Raw genomic sequence first — 21,536 nt, forward strand, 5'->3', positions numbered from 1 at the left:
GAAGAATGGTCTAAGATTCCTTCACAGACATTCAGAAACGTCACTGAAAGTGTCCACGTCTGATTTAGAGACGTCATAAAGGCGTAGGGTGGACACACCCCATATGAATGTCCACTAGTAGGTGCCAGGATGCTTTTGATCAGGCAGCGCATGTATAAAAAAAAATAGAATTGCGATTTCAACAGTGCAGAAAAAAAATAGAGCCGGCCGGTGTGGTCGTGCGGTTCTATGCGCTTCAGTCTGGAACCACGTGACCGCTACGGTCGCAGGTTCGAATCCTGCCTCGGGCATGGATGTGGGTGATGTCCTTAGGTTAGTTAGGTTTAAGTAGTTCTAAGTTCTAGGGGACTGATGACCATAGATTTCAAGTCGCATAGTGCTCAGAGCCATTTGAACCAAAAAAATAGAATTGAGGTTTCAACAGTGCAGTTGTGGAAACGTCGTATCTTTATCAGGCTAATGCACTTAATCACATCCATATTGGCTGGGGTACGTGGTCATTATCAAAAGCTAATAACTACAATAGATAAGAGTTCAGATAGTAATTGAATAGACTGATTTCTAATAACTAATGATATTGTTACGACAGTTTACTAGTAGAGAGCTTAAAGTGTGATAAATCGTCTTTGCATTTGAAGGGGAAGAACACTGCAACAATTCACCGTGAGTTGGTGGAAGTGTACACCAACAACGCGTCGTTAAATGAGACAGATGGTGCACACACGTCCAGTGTGGTCATACAAGTCTGAATGACGAAGAACGAAATTGCAGTCCGTCTCCCTGTGAATAACCGGGATTTTTAAGAGAAGTCGAGTCCCTGGTGCTTGATGAGTGGTGTGTTCCAATCGAGACAATGCTGAAAAAAAGTGAAAACGGATCATGGAGCAGTTCTCAAAGTTTTACACAACTTTTTGAATTGAACGAAGGTCGCCTACTCTTGGGTACCATGAGTACTCGGAACCATTCAGAAATCCTTCTGAGCCGTCGCGGTAGTGGAAATATATCTTTGTCAGGCTAATGCACTTAATCGCTGTGGACGAGTACTGGGTGTATCATAGTAACCCGGAGACGTATGAGCAAGGAAAGCAGTGGATTCACTACAGCAGAAAAGGATGAAGACCCGACCACCACCGGACAAAAAGTGAGGTTTTCTGGGTTGCTACGTGTGATGCTGACAGATTATGCCCATAAGGGGCAAACCACCATAGGAGGATGCTAACGAATCGTAAAGAGATCACGGGAGGCTGTCAGGAAGTTGTGTGAGAGGGGCTTATTCCGCACAGAAGACGGTCACACTTTTAGCTTCTTTGGGCTTTAGAATTTCGCTTCGTCACATCAATTCCTGACATGTCACCCAGCGACTTCGTTCTCTTTCCTCAGCAGGAGAAACTGTTTCGTGGCAGGTATTTCCAGAATGACGACGAGATAATTTGGGAGGTGGAGTCTTTCCTGAAGAGCAGAAATATAGATTTCTAGAAGTAAAAACACCGCCAAATCTTCTGCTATTGGAAAAATATTTCCAATTTAAGGGTGAATAACACCGTCACTTACTTTCATGGTCGCAAAGTGATATTTTAGAGGTGGTAATTAAAACATTAAACAGTTATTCTGGATTTTCATACATTATGGGGAACAAAGCAACGGGCTGGAATTTTTGAAAGTCTTCTACGATGATTTTTTGAAAAGTAAGATCCGATGTCTTACAAAACATAAACCATCACAGATTTTTTCAAAAAACTGGTTGTTTAATTCCTTATAAGTTTTCTAATTTTCTACATAGTTTTCTTATTTCTTTAAACATTTGTCGCAACGTTCTACAAGATTTTATATCCCTAAATCATAGTCGTATGCCACCAGTGATAACTAGTCTTTAACTGCTTCTATCACCTTGTCATTTGTTGCGAAGAGCATTCCGTCGAGAAACTCTTTTAGGTAGTCGAACAAGTGAAAATCACCTGGTCCACACAAATGTTTTTGCCCATGGCATTGACTAAATCATCTGGGATCACTGATGGTCGCCATGATCGCTGTTTATCATGGACGTTTTCCCATCTGTCCTTCAAAGCTCTTACCCATTTACGCACTTTGCTGTCACGTATCGCATTAGGGCTATACGCCTCACTTGTCTGACGGTGAATTTCCGCTGCTGCAACGTTCCTTGCTGTCAAAAACCGAATCACGGACTGTTATTTGCATATATAGAAGCCCAGATGGAAACGTAACTACTTTCATTGAAAATCTTGAGAAGGCACTTAACAGTATAAAAATAGTTAGTAAAACAACCATCATATGTGGTGACTTTTATACAGACTTCAAAAAGAACTCAAAAGGCAGATTAAACTTTGAGGCCTTATTAAACTCCTGCACTATACTTAAAACTATCAAATCCCCCACCAGAGTCACCAAATCGTCAAGCAGTGCTATAGATCAGATATTAATAAATACAGATAAATATTTATACAAAACTGGAAATATGAATACAGGTTTCAGTGATCATTAAGCACAGTTTATTGAATTCCCATTAGAGACTGCAGGAAATACTGAACAACAAATGACAAGAAAAGGTAGAAATTTTAGCAAGCACAACCTAGAACTCTACAGGCACTTACTAAAATAGAAACATGGAATGATATAGACAACTATGAGGACATATGTAAAAAGATTGACATGTTCATGGAAATATTCTCCCATTATTTCAACATTTCTTTTCCAGTTAAAAACCAAACATTGTAAACTAGAAAAAGAAATGTTACAAGGCTGACGAAAGGCATTAAAATATCATGTGCTGAAAAGAGGAGACTTTATGAAATCTCGAAAACAAAAAATGTTACAGAAGAATTTCTAGTGTATTTCAAGAATTATAAGAGAGTGTTTCACAAAGTCACAAAAGAAGCTAAAAAAAACAACAAATGATCACCATATAAAATGGCCAGCAACAAAATGAAAGCCATGTGGAAGATAGTCAGAGAACAAGTAGGAAATGAGACCTCCCAAAATGTAAATTTCCAGGTAATCCAAGATGGCAAAAAATTACAAATCCAGAAGAAGTAGCCAATTCTTTTAATACATACTTTGCAAATATTAGTGAAAAATTACTCTCTGACATAAAATCTTCAAATAAAAATCCTGCTACAGCACGATCAAATCAAAATAGAAACTGCAACTCCCTATTTCTTACTCCAACCAACCCTAAGGAAATTATACTATCAGTTAGAGAGATAAAAACAAAATTTTCAACAGGTGTGGATGAGATTCCAGATTATGTCATTAAAAATGTGGGTGACCTCATTGCAATACCATTAGCCCACGTTTTCAACAGTTCATTAACGAATGGAGTCTTTCCTTCCTGCTTAAAGACAGTGAAACTGAAACCACTGTTCAAAAAGGGTAAGAAAGAAGACATAGCCAATTATAGACCTATTGCCTTGCTATCTACATTTTCGAAAATACTAGAAATTTTTTTTCATAAGACGTTGTTAGATTTTCTAGAAAAGTGCAAAATATTATCCACAACCCAACATGGCTTCCGGAAAGGCCGATCAACAGAAACAGCAATATATGAATTTCTGGGTGAAGTTCTCGAAAAAATTGATAGTGGACAAAAAGTAACTGGCATATGCCTCGATCTGTCTAAGGCTTTCGACATCATAGAGCACACTCTATTGCTGCAGAAGCTTGAAAGAATTGGTATCAGAGGTATGCCTAACAACTGGCTTAGACCATATCTTACTGACCGCAAGAAAGTGGTAGAAATACATTTTCAGAAAGAAAATAAATCAACAAGACACTATTCTGATTATAAAGCAGTAAAAACATGGAGTACCACAGGGCTCGGTACTGGGTCCCATCCTATTTTTGATATATATATAAATGACCTAACATCAACCAACCAGTACCACTGCACTATCCAGTTTGCAGATGACACAAGCATATTAGTCATTGGGAAGACCGCAGAGATACTACAGACAAGACTGTCTGAGGGATTAACAAATGTTGTAAACTGGTTCAACCAAAACAAACTAATAATAAATAAAAGGAAAACAGTAGCATTAAATTTTCACAATGTCAATAGAAACACTGCAGAGGATATAAGAATTCAGATGTCAGACACAGATATTGCAAGTGTGCCTAATACAAAATTTCTATGGGTCTGGCTACAGGATAATCTTAGATGGAACACTCACATTGACAACATATTAAAGAAGCTAAGTACCATGTGTTATTTAATGAGACTGCTAGAAAACTGCTGTCATAAGGACTGTCTAATGGCAGTTTACTATTCTAATATACATTCTGCCCTAAAATATGGGATCACTTTCTAGGGTAACTTGCCATCCTGCCTAAAACTCTTCAGGATGCAAAAAGGAATAGTGAGAATCATGGCTGGAATACAAAGGAACAAACCATGTAGACCATTATTTAAAAGGATGGGGATTCTTCCCCTTCCATGTATTTTCCTATTTGAAAGTGCAATTTTTATAAAGAAATATACAATAACAAATCCTAGTATCCTCCTCAAAAATGAAAATGTTCATCATCATAATACAAGACAGAAAACTGACTTTCATATACTCCATACAAAAACCAGTTTGTGCCAAAAAGGAACATTACACCATGGAAAAATTATCTACAATAAATTGTCAAGAGAAATTAAAGTAAAGACTGATGTAAAAAATTTTAAAGCAGCATTAAAAGAATATCTGTTGACACATTGCTTTTATAGCGTGGAAGAGTTCCTCCAAAATCCTCGAGAGTCTAAGTGATGATTATGCAAATACTGTAACCATTAATACTGGCCTATAAATACATTCAGATGTAATTCTCAAGTTTCTAATTGGGTTCAAGTGTAAGTTGTATACCGACTTTCCCAGTATATGAAGTAAAATTCTGTGAATGTAATTCTCTAGTGTACATGTCAATTCATAGTGTAGAAGAGTTCCTCAAAAATCCTGAGAGCTTAAGTGAGGATCACACAAATACTGTAATCGTTAATAGTGGCTTATACATGTATTCAGTTGTAAACTTCAAGTTTCTAATGTGGTTTAATTATAACTTACACATTGACCTGCCCGGTACATGAACTGCTGTAAAATTTTGTGAACATAATTTTCTAGTTTCTAAAGTGTTTTAATTGTGAGATATACTTTGACCTGTCCAATATCTGATGTGCTGTGATGTACATGTAAGATTTACTGGACCAATAAATACAATACAATACAATACAATATTTGACAGTCAGTGGGTTGATGAGTTGCTTTAAATATTTTGAACTGACTCTGTAAACAGCACACTGCGACAATACCAATGTAAATGACTTGGTTTGACGAGCAAGGGTTACCGGGAGTCGGTGCGCATTCACGTTTCAGTGTATTGCTACGTTCCATTAGCTACAGCGATTCGGACCTTACTTTCCGAACAACCTTTTTATTAGGCGGTCTGTAATAATGCGAGATCCATGTTATGCGCGACAAATATAAATTTCTTCATCGTTCTCAACAGAGGAGACATTGAAAACCACGTCACAAGACCAGACATTGTTTAGGTTGAAACTTCCTAGCAGATTAAAACTGTGAGCCGGACCGAGACTCGAACTCGGAACCTTTGCCTTTCGCGGGCAATTGATATACCAACTGAGCTATCCAAGCACGACTCACGCCCTGTTCTCACAGCTTTATTTCTGCCAGTACCTCGTCTCCTACCTTCCAAACTCTACAGAAGCTCTTCTGCGAACCATGCAGAACTAGCACTCCTGAAAGAAAGGATATTGCGGAGACTTGACTTAGCCACAGCCTGAGGGATGTTTTCAGAATGAGATTTTCACTCTGCAGCGGAGTGTGCGCTGATATGAAACTTCCTGGCAGATTAAAACTGTGCCGGACCGAGACTCGAACTCGGGACCTTTCCCTTTCGCGGGCAAGTGCTCTACCAACTGAAGTTTAGGTTGAATTTGGGTAATATGTCAGGCCTATACTCCAGCTAATACACCTGTGGAATCTTAAGTCGGGTTTTCCTAGTAACAGGAATTTTGCGACACGTGGTACGTAATGATCCTGGCCTACTCAAGAGTGACAACATAGTGAAGGTGCGCCGCGGGGTAGCCGTGCTGTCTGCGGCGTCTCGTCATGGTTCGCGACGCTCACTCCGTCGGGGGTTCGAGTCCTCCCTCGGGTGCGTAAGTTAGTTTAAGTTAGATTGAGTAGTGCGTAACCCTAGGGACCGAGGACCTCAGCAGCTTCGTCCCATAGTCCTTACCACGAATTTCCAATTTCCAATAGTGAAGGTGCTTTGCGACAGAGCGTAATGCATAGTGCGCCAGCGCTTTACGCCAGGCGTGGCAGTCCAGCTGATTCTGGACGAATATAATGTTTTGTACGTTGCGCTTTAGTGAATGAACGCCAAAGACAGTGCAATAATATCCGTGATCACTATAGAATATAGATAACAGAAGGTGTAGATATTACACGATCCGCTGCAAGAAAATAAGCTACCGGGACAGGCTCAGATTTCTAGAATGTGTGGAAGCCGAAAGGTACACTTTTTCAAATGTTATACTCCACACTGAAAATATGGAAAATTTCCCTAATGTGCCGGCGAAACGCAGCAATGGCGTCTGGAGCAATGCTGACGATAACTGTCCAGAAACAACTGACGATGAGTGTGAACCACTTGCTCCCGAATCTCAGCAAATATTGCAACCACCATCTTTAGCCACGTGCCAACGTTCTCCGACCAAAAAGAGGAAAGAAAGTGATGCCCTTCACAAGTATTTAAATAAGAACAAAGAAGACAGATTGCTGCAACAAGAGGGCGAAGTAGACATGTTCTTCAAAACCATGGCTATGACCGTGAACAAATTTCCGTCAGATCCAATTACGCAGACCAAGATTGGAATTTCCCGAGTCGTCACAGAGATGGTAGTGTTACATCAACGGCGTTATTGTGGTTATTGCTCGCCAAATATGAATTACGACAGTCATGCATTCTTGCAGCACTCGTCAGCACTGTTCCCAAATGCACCTCACATGCCTACAACACCTCTTAGTGAAGTTACTCAAACAAGTGACATTCTCACTCAAGCACCCGGTTTACCTTACTGACGAGCAGTATTAATACAACAAATAATACAGAACAGGAGAATGTTTGTAGAAGGTTCCATGCTTTATTCGCTACACAAAACTCACTGGAATCTATGAATATTGTTTTGTGCTTTTGTGTAGCTGAGATTTTCGTTGTGTTAAAGACTTGTAAAACGTTTATTTTTTCATTGAATTTCTGGTAAATAAGAAAAAAATTATCAATAACTACAAATAAGAGAACAGCTTTTACACAATGTACGTTCCAGACAGCACATATGGACTCAATACTTCACACGCTTGCAGTTTCATATCCTGGGAAAACACAAATGAGTTACGCATTTAAATTTTGTGTCCCTGCCGACGTAAAACACCATGCACTGTTCGCGCAGCGCAAAATTCCTGCTCTTGGGAAAACCCAGCTTTAGAAGGTTCTAGGGATGTAATGGCTACGTTACAGGCCAGATACAGACTTAAGCCAACTTTTATTAGGAGCAGGAATTTTGCGCCGCTCGAAAGAACAGTGCGTTTTACATCGGGAGGAATTGAAAACTTAAATACATCGCATTAACTATACGGTCCACAGGTGCTGCCTCGGAAAAGGTTCAAAGTTGTTATTTTAACCAATGTGGTAATATACTGTACAGTATTGAGGAGTCACGTGTGACAAAAGAAAAGGAGACTCTTGGGTTAACTGATAGCTAAACAGCCGGCCGATGTGGCCAAGCGGTTCTAGGCACTTCAGTTGGGAACCGCACGACCGCTCCGGTCGCAGGTTCGGATCCTGCCTCGGGCATGGATGTGTGTAATGTCCTTAGGTTAGTTAGGTTTAAGTAGTTCTAAGTTCTAGGGGACTGATGACCTCAGATGTTAAGTCTCATAGTGCTCAGAGCCATTTGAAACATTTGATTTTTGATAGCTAAACATATAACGAACGGCGAAGAAGAGGAGTATTTGCTCAAGACTTCCGTGAATCGCAGAAAAACAGTCAGCAATATGTGTCTGAGCCGAGAGAATGAGGGTATATTGAAGATATTGATTAACAACCACTTAATCGCCGACGAAGATATGTTCAAAGCGTATCACAGATTTGACTGTGTGGAGGAGGACATGAGACGGGAAGCCTACAACCACTCCAAATCACCAATAACATTAGCTGGAAAACTGGTTCTTAATCTGAGGTAAATAGAATACAATGAAAGAAGTATATCGCGTGAAAGAAGTTTTCATATAGTTTTTATTAATAATGTAATAAATTGCTTAGAGACTGATTATGATGCTGTATTTGCAATTTGATGGCAGTGCTGTATTACAATGTATTAGTAAAATGCGCTAATATAATGTGTAATAGAAAATATCAGGAGAAATGATGAATAATGCTCATAAAAGCAATTAGTAGTGAATAAACAAATTAAGGACAAAATATGGTGTGTTATTGATAAACAATTGCCAACGTCATCATTATTTCACATGAGGTTACTTATTTGTCTTGTTGACAACTCTGCCAATTTCTTACAAATTACGTCTGGATTCACCATGTTCCATACACAGTTATGCACAGGTACTGCGTCAGTTAACCGTTCATCTTACTCGCCACTGAAAAGCAGCTGTAGCTTTTTAGCGCACTTTGTAGCCACTTTACCCAACTTGTAGTAACCGCTTCACTAGACTGCAGCATACCACGATTTAGCCTCGTGCAGTCCGTCACGACTGGCGTAAGGCGCTGGGGCACTACGCATCGCGTTCTGTCGGAAAACATCTTCACTATTTTATCACTATCAAGAGGATGACGCTCTACGCCAAGCGACACAGATGCTGTAGCATCGCGTACGCGTGTTATAAAGCGGTAGTGCATTAGCGGAGCTGCTATTTGTACTCAGGTGATTCGTTTGAAATGGTTTCCGACGTCATTGTGGCCGGACGACGGGAATTAACAGACTTTGAACGTGGACGATAGTTGGAGCTAGATCTATGGGACATCCATTTCGGAAATTGGTAGGGAATTGAATATTCCGAGATTGGCAGCGTCAAGAGTGAGCCGACAATACCTCGGGCATTACCTCTCACCGCGGACAACGCAGTGGCCCACGGCCTTCACTTAGCGACCGAGAGCAGCGGCGTTCGCGTAGAGTTGTCAGTGCTACATGCGCTAACAGACAAGCAATACTGCGTAGGATAATAGCAGAATTCAGTGTGGGACGTACGGGAAACGTATCCGTTAGCACAGTGCGGCGAAATTTGGCGTTAATGGACTATGGCAGCAGAGGACCGACGTGGGTGCCTTTGCTGACAACACTGCATCTCTCGCGGCGCCTATCCTGGGTTCGTGAGCATATCGTTTGGACCCTAGACGACTGAAAAACCTTGCAATTATCAATTGAGTCCAGATTTCATTTGGTATGAGCTGATGGTAGAGGTCCGCAGCTCGTGGGCAAGTGGCTAGCGTTGCTGCCTCTGGATCACAGGGTCCGGGGTTCGATTCCTGACCGGTTTGGGGATTTTCTCTGCCCGGGGACTGGGTGTTTGTGTTGTCCTCATCATTTAATCACCATCATCATCATTCGTGGCACTGTGTAAAAAAAAATTGGACTGTGTAAAATTGGGACTTTGTACAGGCGCTGATGACCGCGCAGTTGAGCGTCTCACAAACCAAACAGCATCACATCATAACTGATGGTAGGGTTCGAGTGGTGGCGCAGACCCCACGAAGCCATGCGATCAGGTTGTCAACAAGATACTACTCAAAATGGTGGTGGCTCCATAAGGATAAGGACTGTGTTTACGTGGAATGGACTGGGTCACTGATTGCAAATGTTTGTGTTCAGATACTTAGAGAGTATTTGCAGCCATTCATGCACTTCATGTTCCCAAACAACCACGGAATTTTTTTGGCTGACAATGCGCCATATAAAGGTGTAAATTTATTGAATACAGCCTACAAGATATTTTCCGGGATGCTGAATGAAAGGATAAAAAAGTGAGTTGAGAATATGCTTGGAGGATATCAATGTGGTTTCCGAGCGAATAGAGACACTTCTGACAAGTTGTTTGATATTAGACAAATAATGGAGAAATTTTATGAATGCGTCATAGATCTCCACTTCCTGTTTGTTGATCTTAAGCAAGCTTTTGATAGTGTTAACAGGCCAGTATTTTGTGACATACAAAAAAAAATTAGTCATCTGCGACAAGCGAAGAAGGTTAGTTGGATTAATAGTGAAAAACACAAGGGGTAAAGTTAAGGTGAACAACAAAATGACCAAGAGCTTTATCTTAAGAGATGGATTGAAACTGGGTAATGGTCTCTCTGTTGTCCTGTTAAACCTAGCACTACACAGTCTGCTACAAAAAATGGCCAAGGGAGGAACAATAATGATGAAATCCAATCAGATATCTGCATATGCAAGTGATAATGCATTTGTGGCAAGAGATGTAAACCCACTTAAAGAAATGTGCGAAATAACAGGAGCACAAGGAGCAAAAAATGGACTCGGCGTAAACGAAAACAGGACAGTGTGTATGGTAATGTCCAGTTCTAAGGCAATAAGAACACCACACGATCTGCACGTTTCTAATAAATATTTTAAAGTTGTCAGCTGCTTCCGTTATTTATGTCTTCTTAACCAGAGATAATAATGTGAGCCAATGTATTAGAAAAAGCATAGAAGCAGGGAACAGAGCATATTATGCAAGTTTACAGGTATTCAAGAAATCTCTAATTATAAGATCGACAAAGCTAAGAGTATACTATTCCCTTGTGCGACCAGTCGTTACATGTGGGTCGGAAATGTGGACGAACGACAGAAGCAGATATAAACAACCTAAGGGCATTTGAAATGAAAATTCTGAGAAAAATTTATGGGCCCTTAAGAGAGGCGGAGGAGTGGAGAATACGGTACAACTACGAAACTCAGGAGCTTAAACAAGCGAAACATATAGTGAAATTCGTTAAATATCTAAGGATTAGGGCACATGGAGAGGAAGCCTGATAGAGGATGCTCAAACGAATTATGAAAGGCAGATTGTATTCCACCAGGAGGAAGGGCCGACCAAGAGCTGATGGCTGGACAATGGGAACGCCGACCCTACCAAGATGGAGATGTGAAGATGGAAGAGAAAAGTATAGGATGTTTGGAGGAAGATTGAGTAGGTAAAGGCCCATCAAGACCTATAGCGCCAAAGAAATACAAGAAGAAAACCGCCATGTCATCGGCCCACAATTATTCGCGATTGGTTTGAAGAACAGTCTCGACAGTTTGAGCGAATGATTAGGTCACCCAGATCGTCAGACATGAATCCTGTCGAACATTTAGGGGACATAATCGAGATGTCAGTTCGTACACAGCATCCTACACCGGAAAAGCATTCGCAATTATAGTCGGCTATAGAGGCAACATATCTCAATAATTATGTAGGTGACTTCCAACGACTTGTTGAATCCATACCACATCGAACTGCGGCACAATGCCGGGCAGACGGGGGTTTGACACGATATTAGGTCTCCCATGACTTCTGTCTCCTCAATGTATATACAGTATATCAGGGTGAATACCGTCCGCACTCGTTGCGCGGCAAATAAATGGAATAGCTGCATCAACGTTTGGTTGATATAAGAGTTTATTACAGCGCAGATACCAAAATGAAAGACCTACATATACAAATATCGCACCGCGCAGGAGTTAGATCAACAGTATCCCCGCTAACTTTCTGGAGACAGCATCTCGGGAATCATTGTGCATTCAGTGTACAGTGTATTCCGGTAATGACAAGTAAAGTAGTGTGGCATTATCACTTGGAGGATCTAATAGAGTAAGTTCAAATGCGTCTTAGAAAATGTTCCTTTCTTTGCTTACTTTGGTTTCTTCGCTTCGCGAAGTTCTGCTATTGTACCCTATACGTTAACTATTAACATAGGTATTAATAATGAGCGTAACTAGAGTGAGGCGTCCACTTCTTCCCTTGATGACGATAAAAGGGAGAAGGGCGAGCGTGAAATCTAGCCTGTGCGGTGTCTACTTCTCACTCCATGAGGAGAAGGTTTGATATTCAAACCAGGACATTTACAAGAAGTTTGTTGAACAGTCACTATGCTTTGACAACTCTATTCCTTGTGCCGGGCAATTGCTGGTGACGAAATTGGTTTCCATAGCCTGTATTCGAAACTGAATCACCGGAGCATTTATATTCGCAAAAGCGTACTTGGCGAAATGAAGTACCAACTCTCTATGGGAGCGCTAAAGCGACAGAATGAGATGGACACGTGAGGAAACAACTACATGTATTTCATATGAATATCCGGACACACAAAATCAGATACCGTACTTCTAACTGGCTTTTCATGTCACAGAAATTTGTACGCAGAGTCTGTAAAATTTCTTACTGCGATGCCCAGTGTTTTTACTGCTGATATATCTATTCACTGTGAATCATTAACATTTGCTCCAATATAGCCATCCACTTCTGAAAGAAATGTCTTGCTATGTATATACTGTCGAACACCTTGTCGTCTTAAGGAGTAGCTGATTCAACTTCTGCTGTAGTCTTAGTAACTACACTCCTGGAAATGGAAAAAAGAACACATTGACACCGGTGTGTCAGACCCACCATACTTGTTCCGGACACTGCGAGAGGGCTGTACAAGCAATGATCACACGCACGGCACAGCGGACACACCAGGAACCGCGGTGTTGGCCGTCGAATGGCGCTAGCTGCGCAGCATTTGTGCACCGCCACCGTCAGTGTCAGCCAGGTTGCCGTGGCATACGCAGCTCCATCGCAGTCTTTAACACTGGTAGCATGCCGCGACAGCGTGGACGTGAACCGTATGTGCAGTTGACGGACTTTGAGCGAGGGCGTATAGTGGGCATGCGGGAGGCCGGGTGGACGTACTGCCGAATTGCTCAACACGTGGGGCGTGAGGTCTCCACAGTACATCGATGTTGTCGCCAGTGGTCGGCGGAAGGTGCACGTGCCCGTCGACCTGGGACCGGACCGCAGCGACGCACGGATGCACGCCAAGACCGTAGGATCCTAAGCAGTGCCGTAGGGGACCGCACCGCCACTTCCCAGCAAATTAGGGACACTGTTGCTCCTGGGGTATCGGCGAGGACCATTCGCAACCGTCTCCATGAAGCTGGGCTACGGTCCCGCACACCGTTAAGCCGTCTTCCGCTCACGCCCCCAACATCGAGCAGCCCGCCTCCAGTGGTGTCGCGACAGGCGTGAATGGAGGGACGAATGGAGACGTGTCGTCTTCAGCGATGAGAGTCGCTTCTGCCTTGGTGCCAATGATGGTCGTATGCGTGTTTGGCGCCGTGCAGGTGAGCGCCACAATCAGGACTGCATACGACCAAGGCACACAGGGCCAACACCCGGCATTATGGTGTGGGGAGCGATCTCCTATACTGGCCGTACACCTCTGGTGATCGTCGAGGGGACACTGAATAGTGCACGGTACATCCAAACCGTCATCGAACCCATCGTTCTACCATTCCTAGACCGGCAAGAGAACTTGCTGTTCCAACAGGACAATGCACGTCCGCATGTATCCCGTGCCACCCAACGTGCTCTAAAAGGTGTAAGTCAACTACCCTGGCCAGCAAGATCTCCTGATCTGTCCCCCATTGAGCATGTTTGGGACTGGATGAAGCGTCGTCTCACGCGGACTGCACGGCCAGCACGAACGCTGGTCCAACTGAGGCGCCAGGTGGAAATGGCATGGCAAGCCGTTCCACAGGACTACATCCAGCATCTCTATGATCGTCTCCATGGGAGAATAGCAGCCTGCATTGCTGCGAAAGGTGGATATACACTGTACTAGTGCCGACATTGTGCATGCTCTGTTGCCTGTGTCTATGTGCCTGTGGTTCTGTCAGTGTGATCATGTAATGTATCTGACCCCAGGAATGTGTCAATAAAGTTTCCCCTTCCTGGGACAATGAATTCACGGTGTTCTTATTTCAATTTCCAGGAGTGTATTTTTCTCAATACAGTTTATTAACCTGTATTCATTAAGTTCGTCATATATTCTCTTCAGTTCCTGATTTTCATCACCCTTCCCCTTTTGAGTAATGACTCTATGATATCGCCGAAGAATGTATAAACAATAACTTAAAAGAATGAGGTATTTTTCTGAAAGTGATATCTTCATAGTGCTTTATTGATAAAGAACCGTAGCCGAAAGTGGGGTGCTTGAAAAACGTCTTAAAATAGCATTTATCATTCAATATTACGTCTATTTTACGGGAAAATACTCTTAGGAATGACATTCACTTCTCATGCAAAATATCAATCTCTCACACGAAAAGCCGGCGGTACGATGAAGAATAACGAGCGACGTAAGTAAGCTCGACAAGAAGTAATTAATGTGGATAATTTGGAATCATACGGTCACGTAATGCCACTGACACGTAAACGTAATATCCAGGCACGTTTGACGTAAATTCGACTGATCTCGGTGGACTGTCTACAAATCCCCACCCGCCATCCATACTTAGGGTTTCCGTGGTTTTTCTGAGCTAATGCCAGAACGGTTCCTTTGAGTTGAAGACAAATGTATATCTTTACTAATCCTCTTCCAGTCCTAACGCCGCGCGGGTAGCCGTGCGGTCTAGGGCGTCTTGTCACGGTTCGCGCGGCTCCCCCTGTCGGAGGTTCGTGTACTCCATCGGGCATGTGTGTGTGTGTGTGTGTTGTCCTTAGTGTAAGTTAGATTAAGTAGTGGGTAAGCCTAGAGACCGATGAACTCAGCAGTTTGCAAACTCTAACGTCCTCGTCGTCGAGGGTTCCATTCCTTTGACGGTTAGTGCGAATGATGCCATTTAAATTCCATGTGGCACGACATGACGTGAATTATATTCTGCCACCATATATACCCTTATCATGTCAATAAGAACCTGCCACTACTTGTACACAGTTCTCACCCAATGAAAAATGGCACGTACGAGTGTTCCTGGGTTTTCCACGGCGGCAGCATTTAATTGTGCCCAGGAGACATCGACAAGACTCATTTCCCAAACGAACAATCATACTATAGTACATTTTAGAAATTATCTACGCAGTTGAGCTTAAACTTACCCTGATGGCCTGAGGACTGTTGGAGAAGTCCACTGGTTCACATCGCCAACTGTAATGTCGGAGCCACGCCCCATCTAGACCCTGAAAACAGAAAGACAAGACAGTGTAGAACAATTCAGATTGTGTATTCACTGATATAGACTCTTATACGTTTGAGTGTCCACTAGAGAAAACCTCCCTTGTTGGAGACCACCGCCGCCAGCCAAGGGGTATGCGGGTCAGCCATCTGGGTTGGGTGCTGGAATAATGCTGGCATAATGCAGTGCAGTGCAGTGATCTACTGTATCGGTGGAGTGGACTGCTTAATGCTACATTAAAAATAAACGTTTCGCAGCTGGCTACACGATTTGAACCAAGCCCTTGTCACAACATACCCACCTAGGGAAAGTAATATATGCTCCCAGTTCAACCTGTAGCTTCATTCCATCACAGCCGTGAATTCGTCCAGCACAGTCTCCAAGCTAGTCATCAGTCAGATGTGCATCCGAGAGGGTACAGATTCAATGAGCAGCACCATCAACTAGATGAAGTCACTGGTCAGTGTGCCTTCATCTAGCCCTGACGCTGAGCCAGCGTTCTTGACTTCGATTCCGCGCTCGCTGCAGTTCTGAGGGATCCCACCCAACAGCCTTTCGCACACGCCATTCTGGGGGCAGAAGCGACCATCCTCAAACACTGATGTCTGTGTAGCAGTCAACCAAAACACTACGCCATCACATGTAATGTCAAAAGTGGGATTGGTGTCGTCGTCAGTGACTTCTAGAGCATGGAGCAACGTATGTATTCTGTTACGACTTGTGAGTTCCTTGTGACTGTTATTCCCAAAATTACAACCATTCTCTTTCCGCTCATGTAATGGCATTGTAGGCCAGGAGGCCCCATCCAGAGAAGGTTGGCCACCGATTGCAAGTCTTATTTCAGTCAACACCACATTGAGCCACTCGCATGTCGGTGATGAGGATGGAATGATGGTGAGGACAACACAACACCCAGTCCACGAGCAATGAAAATCCCCAACCCGGCCGAGAATCGAACCGGGGACCGCTGCATGGGAGGCAAGCATGTAACCACCCAGCTAAGCAGACGGACGCTTTTGTAATGATACGTTTCGATTATATCAGTGATAGATGGGATTGTGGAACCCGTAAAGAGTCGAAATGACGAACTGATGTTACCGGTTATATGCTTGCAGTGTAGCCTACCTGGCTATGTGACTTCATGTATTGATTTGCATGACTTAGTATGTAGGACATGCTGATAAAGGTGGTATTATGCCAGGAAATGTAGTGAGAGTGTTTGTGTGACTGAGACGTGAAAAACCATGGGCATCAGGGAAGTTCAGATGAATGCAAAAACAGGGTGGATAAAAACATGTGCCGGAAACTTTACGGATTTATACTTGACTTTAAACCATTGCAAAATGTTCAGATGAACATGGGTCCGAAAATACTTCTTTAGAGAGGTATGAAAGGAATTCCATGTAGTGATTCTTGTTGTGTAATTTGCCTTAAAAGTGTATTTTTACTCACATTTTTGTTTACTGTTGGTCATGAGATTTGTTTTTTTTTATCTGATTGTCGTTTGTTCTGTCAACACATCACAACGTTGTATTTAGCGTCTGAAATGACGGCACTACATATGTGGCGTAGCAGATGGGGATGATAATACAGCACGTCAACTTTATGCTGAACGTTACCCTCAGAGGCAGTTATCTTGTGCTAGAACGTATGCACGACTTCACGAACGCTCACAAGAGACAGGCTCATATGAGAAGAGAATTGCAGGTGGTGGGGGACCATGCGGTGTACGAACGCCAAAGATTGAAGGAAGGGTTCTTCGTTCTGTGGATGAAACTACACTACTGGCCATTAAAATTGCTACACCAAGAAGAAATGCAGATGATAAATGGGTATTAATTGGACAAATATATTATAATAGAACTGACATGTGATTACATTTTCACGCAATTTGGGTGCACAGATCCTGAGAAATCAGTACCCAGAACAACCACCTTTGGCCGTAATAACGGCCTTGATACGCCTGGGCATTGAGTCAAACAGAGCTTTGACGGTGTGTACAGGTACAGATACCCATGCAGCTTCAACACGATACCACAGTTCATCAAGAGTAGTGACTGGCGTATTGTGACGAGCCAGTTGCTCGGCCGCCATCGACCAGACGTTTTCAATTGGTGAGAGATCCCGAGAATGTGCTGGCTAGGGGAGCAGTCAAACATTTTTTGTATCCGACAGGACATGCAACATGCCGTCGTGCATTATCCTGCTGAAATGTAGGGTTTCGCAGGGATCGAATGAAGAGTAGAGCCACGGGTCATAACACATCTGAAATGTAACGTCCACAGTTCAAAGTGCCGTCAATGCGAACATGAGGTGGCCGAGACGTGTAACCAATGGCACCCCATACCATCACGCCAGGTCATATGCCAGTATGGCGATGACGAATACACGCTTCCAACGTGCGTTCACCGCGATGTCGCCAAACACGAATGCGACTATCATGATGCTGTAAACAGAACCTGGATTCATCGTAAAAAATGACGTTATGTCATTCGTGCACACAGGTTCGTCGTTGAGTACACCATCGCAGGCGCTCCTGTCTGTGATGCAGCGTCAGGGGTAACCGCAGCCATGGTCTCCGAGGCGATAGGCCATGCTGCTGCAAACATCGTAAAACTGTTCCTGCAGGTGTTTGTTGTCTTGCAAACGTCCCCATCTGTTGACTCAGGGATCGAGACGTGGCTTCACGATCCGTTACAGCCATGCGGATAAGATGCCTGTCATCTCGACTGCTTGTGATACGAGGCCGTTGGCATCCAGCACGGCGTTCCGTATTACCCTCCTGAACCCACCGATTCCATATTCTGCTAACAGTTATTGGATCTCGACCAACGCGAGCAGCAATATCGCGATACGATAAACCGGAATCGCGATAGGCTACTATCCGACCTTTATCAAAGTCGGAAACGTGATGGTACGCATTTCTCTTCTTTACGCGAGGCATCACAACAACGTTTCACCAGGCAACGCCGGTCAACTGCTGTTTGTGTATGAGAAATCGGTTGGTAACTTTCCTCATGTCAGTATGTTGTAGGTGTCGCCACCGGCGCCAACCTTGTGTGAATGTTCTGAAAAGCTAATCATTTGCATATCACAGCATCTTGTTCCTGTCGGTAAAATTTCGCGTCTGTAGCACGTCATCTTCTTGGTGTAGTAATTTTAACGACCAGTAGTGTACATCAACTAGTACAAGGAGATTTGCAAGAAGGCAAGAGGTTAGTCACACTACAATCTGGAAGAATCTGTGCGAAAATCTCTACTTGTTTCACCTTCAACGTGTGAGAGAATTAAATGAGGTAAATTTTCATCCAAGAAACTTTTCTGTCAGCGCATGTTAGGACAGTGTGCTGCGTTTCTGCAATTCTTAGCATGTATCTTACTCACTGATGCCGCTGGCGTTTTGCGTTATGGGACCTTCAGTTTTAGCAGTCATATCTGGGCTTATGAACACCCTCATGAAGTGTCATTAATGATCATCTCATTGGCCCCTAGTCCTTTCCGCAACATCTTACCGAACATCTTCAGTTTCTCAGACATGAGTTACTCCATTTGCTTCTCGATATACCTCTACGTCATCCAACGGATGTGTTTTATGTACGATGATGCTCCACCTCACTTTACACGGATATTTGTCAGTATCTCGGATTCTCTGAGAACATCTGGAACTATTATTCAAGATGTTGCCATTACAGTGGTTAGTTTCCGACACGGAATGACATTGATGAATTTGAGCCAGGAGTCTATTACGGCAGACGGGATCATAGGTTGCTGGTAGGTCAAAAAATGCCCCCGTGTTTATTTTCTGCTTCTCAAAGTTATTTTCGATATGAGTTGCTATTGTTAGCACTTGCTTCTCACAACCTCTTCATGGTCTCAGCCCATCTTGCTCTAGATGGACGTGTTTTGTTGATGGCTCCAGGAGCGTGAACTTGACATTAAGGAAAGGAATGGGGCGGTTGCTTTCATCCTTTGAGGGATCATTGTTTGAATTTAATGTAGCACTGATCTTAGTTTTGTTGAGATGTGGCAGATGTCCTATCTCTAAGATGTCTGAAAAGAGAATGTTCGGGCATTTGACAATAGCAGGACTACAGTGCAACAAAAAGTAAAGGTAAATACCTTCAACGCCCATTTCATGTTCTCCATAGCTTGTATGGTCACTTCCAATTGAAATGGGATGAAAAACTCAGATGTTTGTGGAGCCGACCGTTTGTTTACTTTTAAGAGATGTCTGACTTCTCCTCTGATGTGTTTATCTCCTGTTCACTTGGGAAAGGGGGGGGGGCGGAGATAACATGAGTGGTCATATCATCTCAATGTATGTTACATTTTTATCTGTTGGTGGTTTTTGCTGTAACCAGCTTATGATTAGTGACCAAGCCTACCTAATGGAGTGACTATGATCCAAGGAAGCTACTATTTCCTTCCATCTGTTTTGTTGCTCTCGTTTAGTGATTGTAGAAGGCCGGAGGCAGTAACAAGGTCAATACTTTCTTTGAAATTCGTAAGATATATGAAATGATGGAAACCACTATGCCAGTTTCTTTCAGCAATCAGTTAAAAACAGAATCGATGACGAGACTCTCCGAATTGATAATAATATTGTTTGGATGCAAAGCCAAATACACTACCGGTAAAAAAATTAGTACACCCAGAAAGACGACATCGATTTTGATCCAATGACTGGATATGTCACCTGGTGAATAGCGGATGTACTGGTAATTGTTTCAACGTCGTCAGCCAAAAGATAGAGTGGTGGCGTATCTACTTGAGTGACATCTGTATCTAACCTTTAATAGGGAATGCTCACAGCCAAAAGGCTCAGTGTGGTGCAAACCTGTGAAGCAAACAGGCAGCCATGCCACAGAAACGCTCTCATGCTTTCTAAGCCAATCGGACGAGTTTGAAAGGGGTCAAACTGTGGCCTTTCGAGTGGCGGGATGGTCCTTTCAGAGAATTGCCGAACAAGTTGGACGTGCTGCTTCAGTTGTGCAACGATGCTGGTATCAATAGTCACGGGAACATTCTCACACTCGCAGACGATGTTGCGTACTGGTAATTAGCAGAGGGACTACGGGCACGCACACCTCTAGCCCGTCTTCCACTCGCGCCATAGCATTGACGTGCACGGCTCGACTGGTGCCGTCAGAGGATCACTTGGGTGATGGAAGGGCACGCCGTGGTCTTCAGCGATGAAACCAAAATCTGCCTGCACGTAGACCTGGTGAGTGCTGTCTCGTAGAGCGCATTCGTCCAAGACACATTGGCCCTACCCCAGGTCTGGGGTGCGATAGGCTACAACTCTTGTTCACCTTTGGTGTTTCTGGAGGGGACGCTAACCAGCAGTCGGTACGTGCAGAATGTGGTTAGATCCGTTGTTTTGCCGTTCTTACTACAGGAAGGTGAATGTTGTTCCAACTGAATAATGTTCGCCCACACACTGCCCGTCAAACTCATCGTGCTGTGCAAGACGTGCCGCAACTTCCCTGACCAGAAGACTCCGGCTTGTCTCCAACCGAAGACGTGTGGGATATGATAAGACAAGAAGTTTATCATCATCCAACAACGCTTGCATAACTACGTGAACAGGTCGAGGAGGCGTAGTATAACGAATCCCAGGACAGTATTCGTCATCTGTACAATCGATTGGATGCCAAAGTCAGCACCTGTCTTGCCGCCCGTGGAGCCTACACCACGTACTAATAAGGGTGTTTCCGCATAGGTCGATGCTTGGTAGCTCAAACTACTTGTCCTACTGATATGTAAATATAATCCATTTCACATACACCGTATACACTGTTGCAACAATAAAACCTGAGTGAACTGGAAACCTCTAAAGGTGTGTAATACACCACTGGACATTAAAATTACTACACCAAGAAGATGACGTGCTACAGACGCGAAATTTAACTGACAGGAAGAAGACGCTGTGATATACAAATGATTAGCTTTTCAGAACATTCACACAAGGTTGGCGCGGATGGCGACACCTACAACGTGCTGACATGAGGAAAGTTACCAACCGATTTCTCATGCACAAACAGCAGTTGACCGGCGTTGTCTGGTGAAACGTTGTTGTGATGCCTCGTGTAAGGAGGAGAAATCCGTACCATCACGTTTCCGACTTTGATAAAGGTCGGATTGTAGTCTATCGCGATTCCGTTTTATCGTATCTCGATATTGCTGCTCGCGTTGGTCGAGATCCAATGACTGTTAGCAGAATATGGAATCGGTGGTTTCAGAAGGGTAATACGGAACACCGTGCTCGATCCCAACGGCGTCGTATCACTAGCAGTCGAAATGACAGGCA

General features: G+C 43.4%; 1 protein-coding gene across 1 annotated transcript in view; it reads right to left on the reverse strand.

Annotated features, from left to right (window-relative positions):
• Positions 1-21,536, reverse strand: part of LOC126299186 (elongation of very long chain fatty acids protein AAEL008004) — a 227,398-nt gene that overhangs the window by 41,634 nt on the left and 164,228 nt on the right. The window contains exon 4 of the mRNA XM_049990962.1: positions 15,150-15,230. Coding sequence (XP_049846919.1) covers positions 15,150-15,230 — 81 coding nt within the window. The remainder of the gene's footprint in view (positions 1-15,149; positions 15,231-21,536) is intronic.

This window comes from Schistocerca gregaria, chromosome X (genome assembly GCF_023897955.1).
Source record: "Schistocerca gregaria isolate iqSchGreg1 chromosome X, iqSchGreg1.2, whole genome shotgun sequence".
NCBI lineage: Eukaryota > Metazoa > Arthropoda > Insecta > Orthoptera > Acrididae > Schistocerca > Schistocerca gregaria.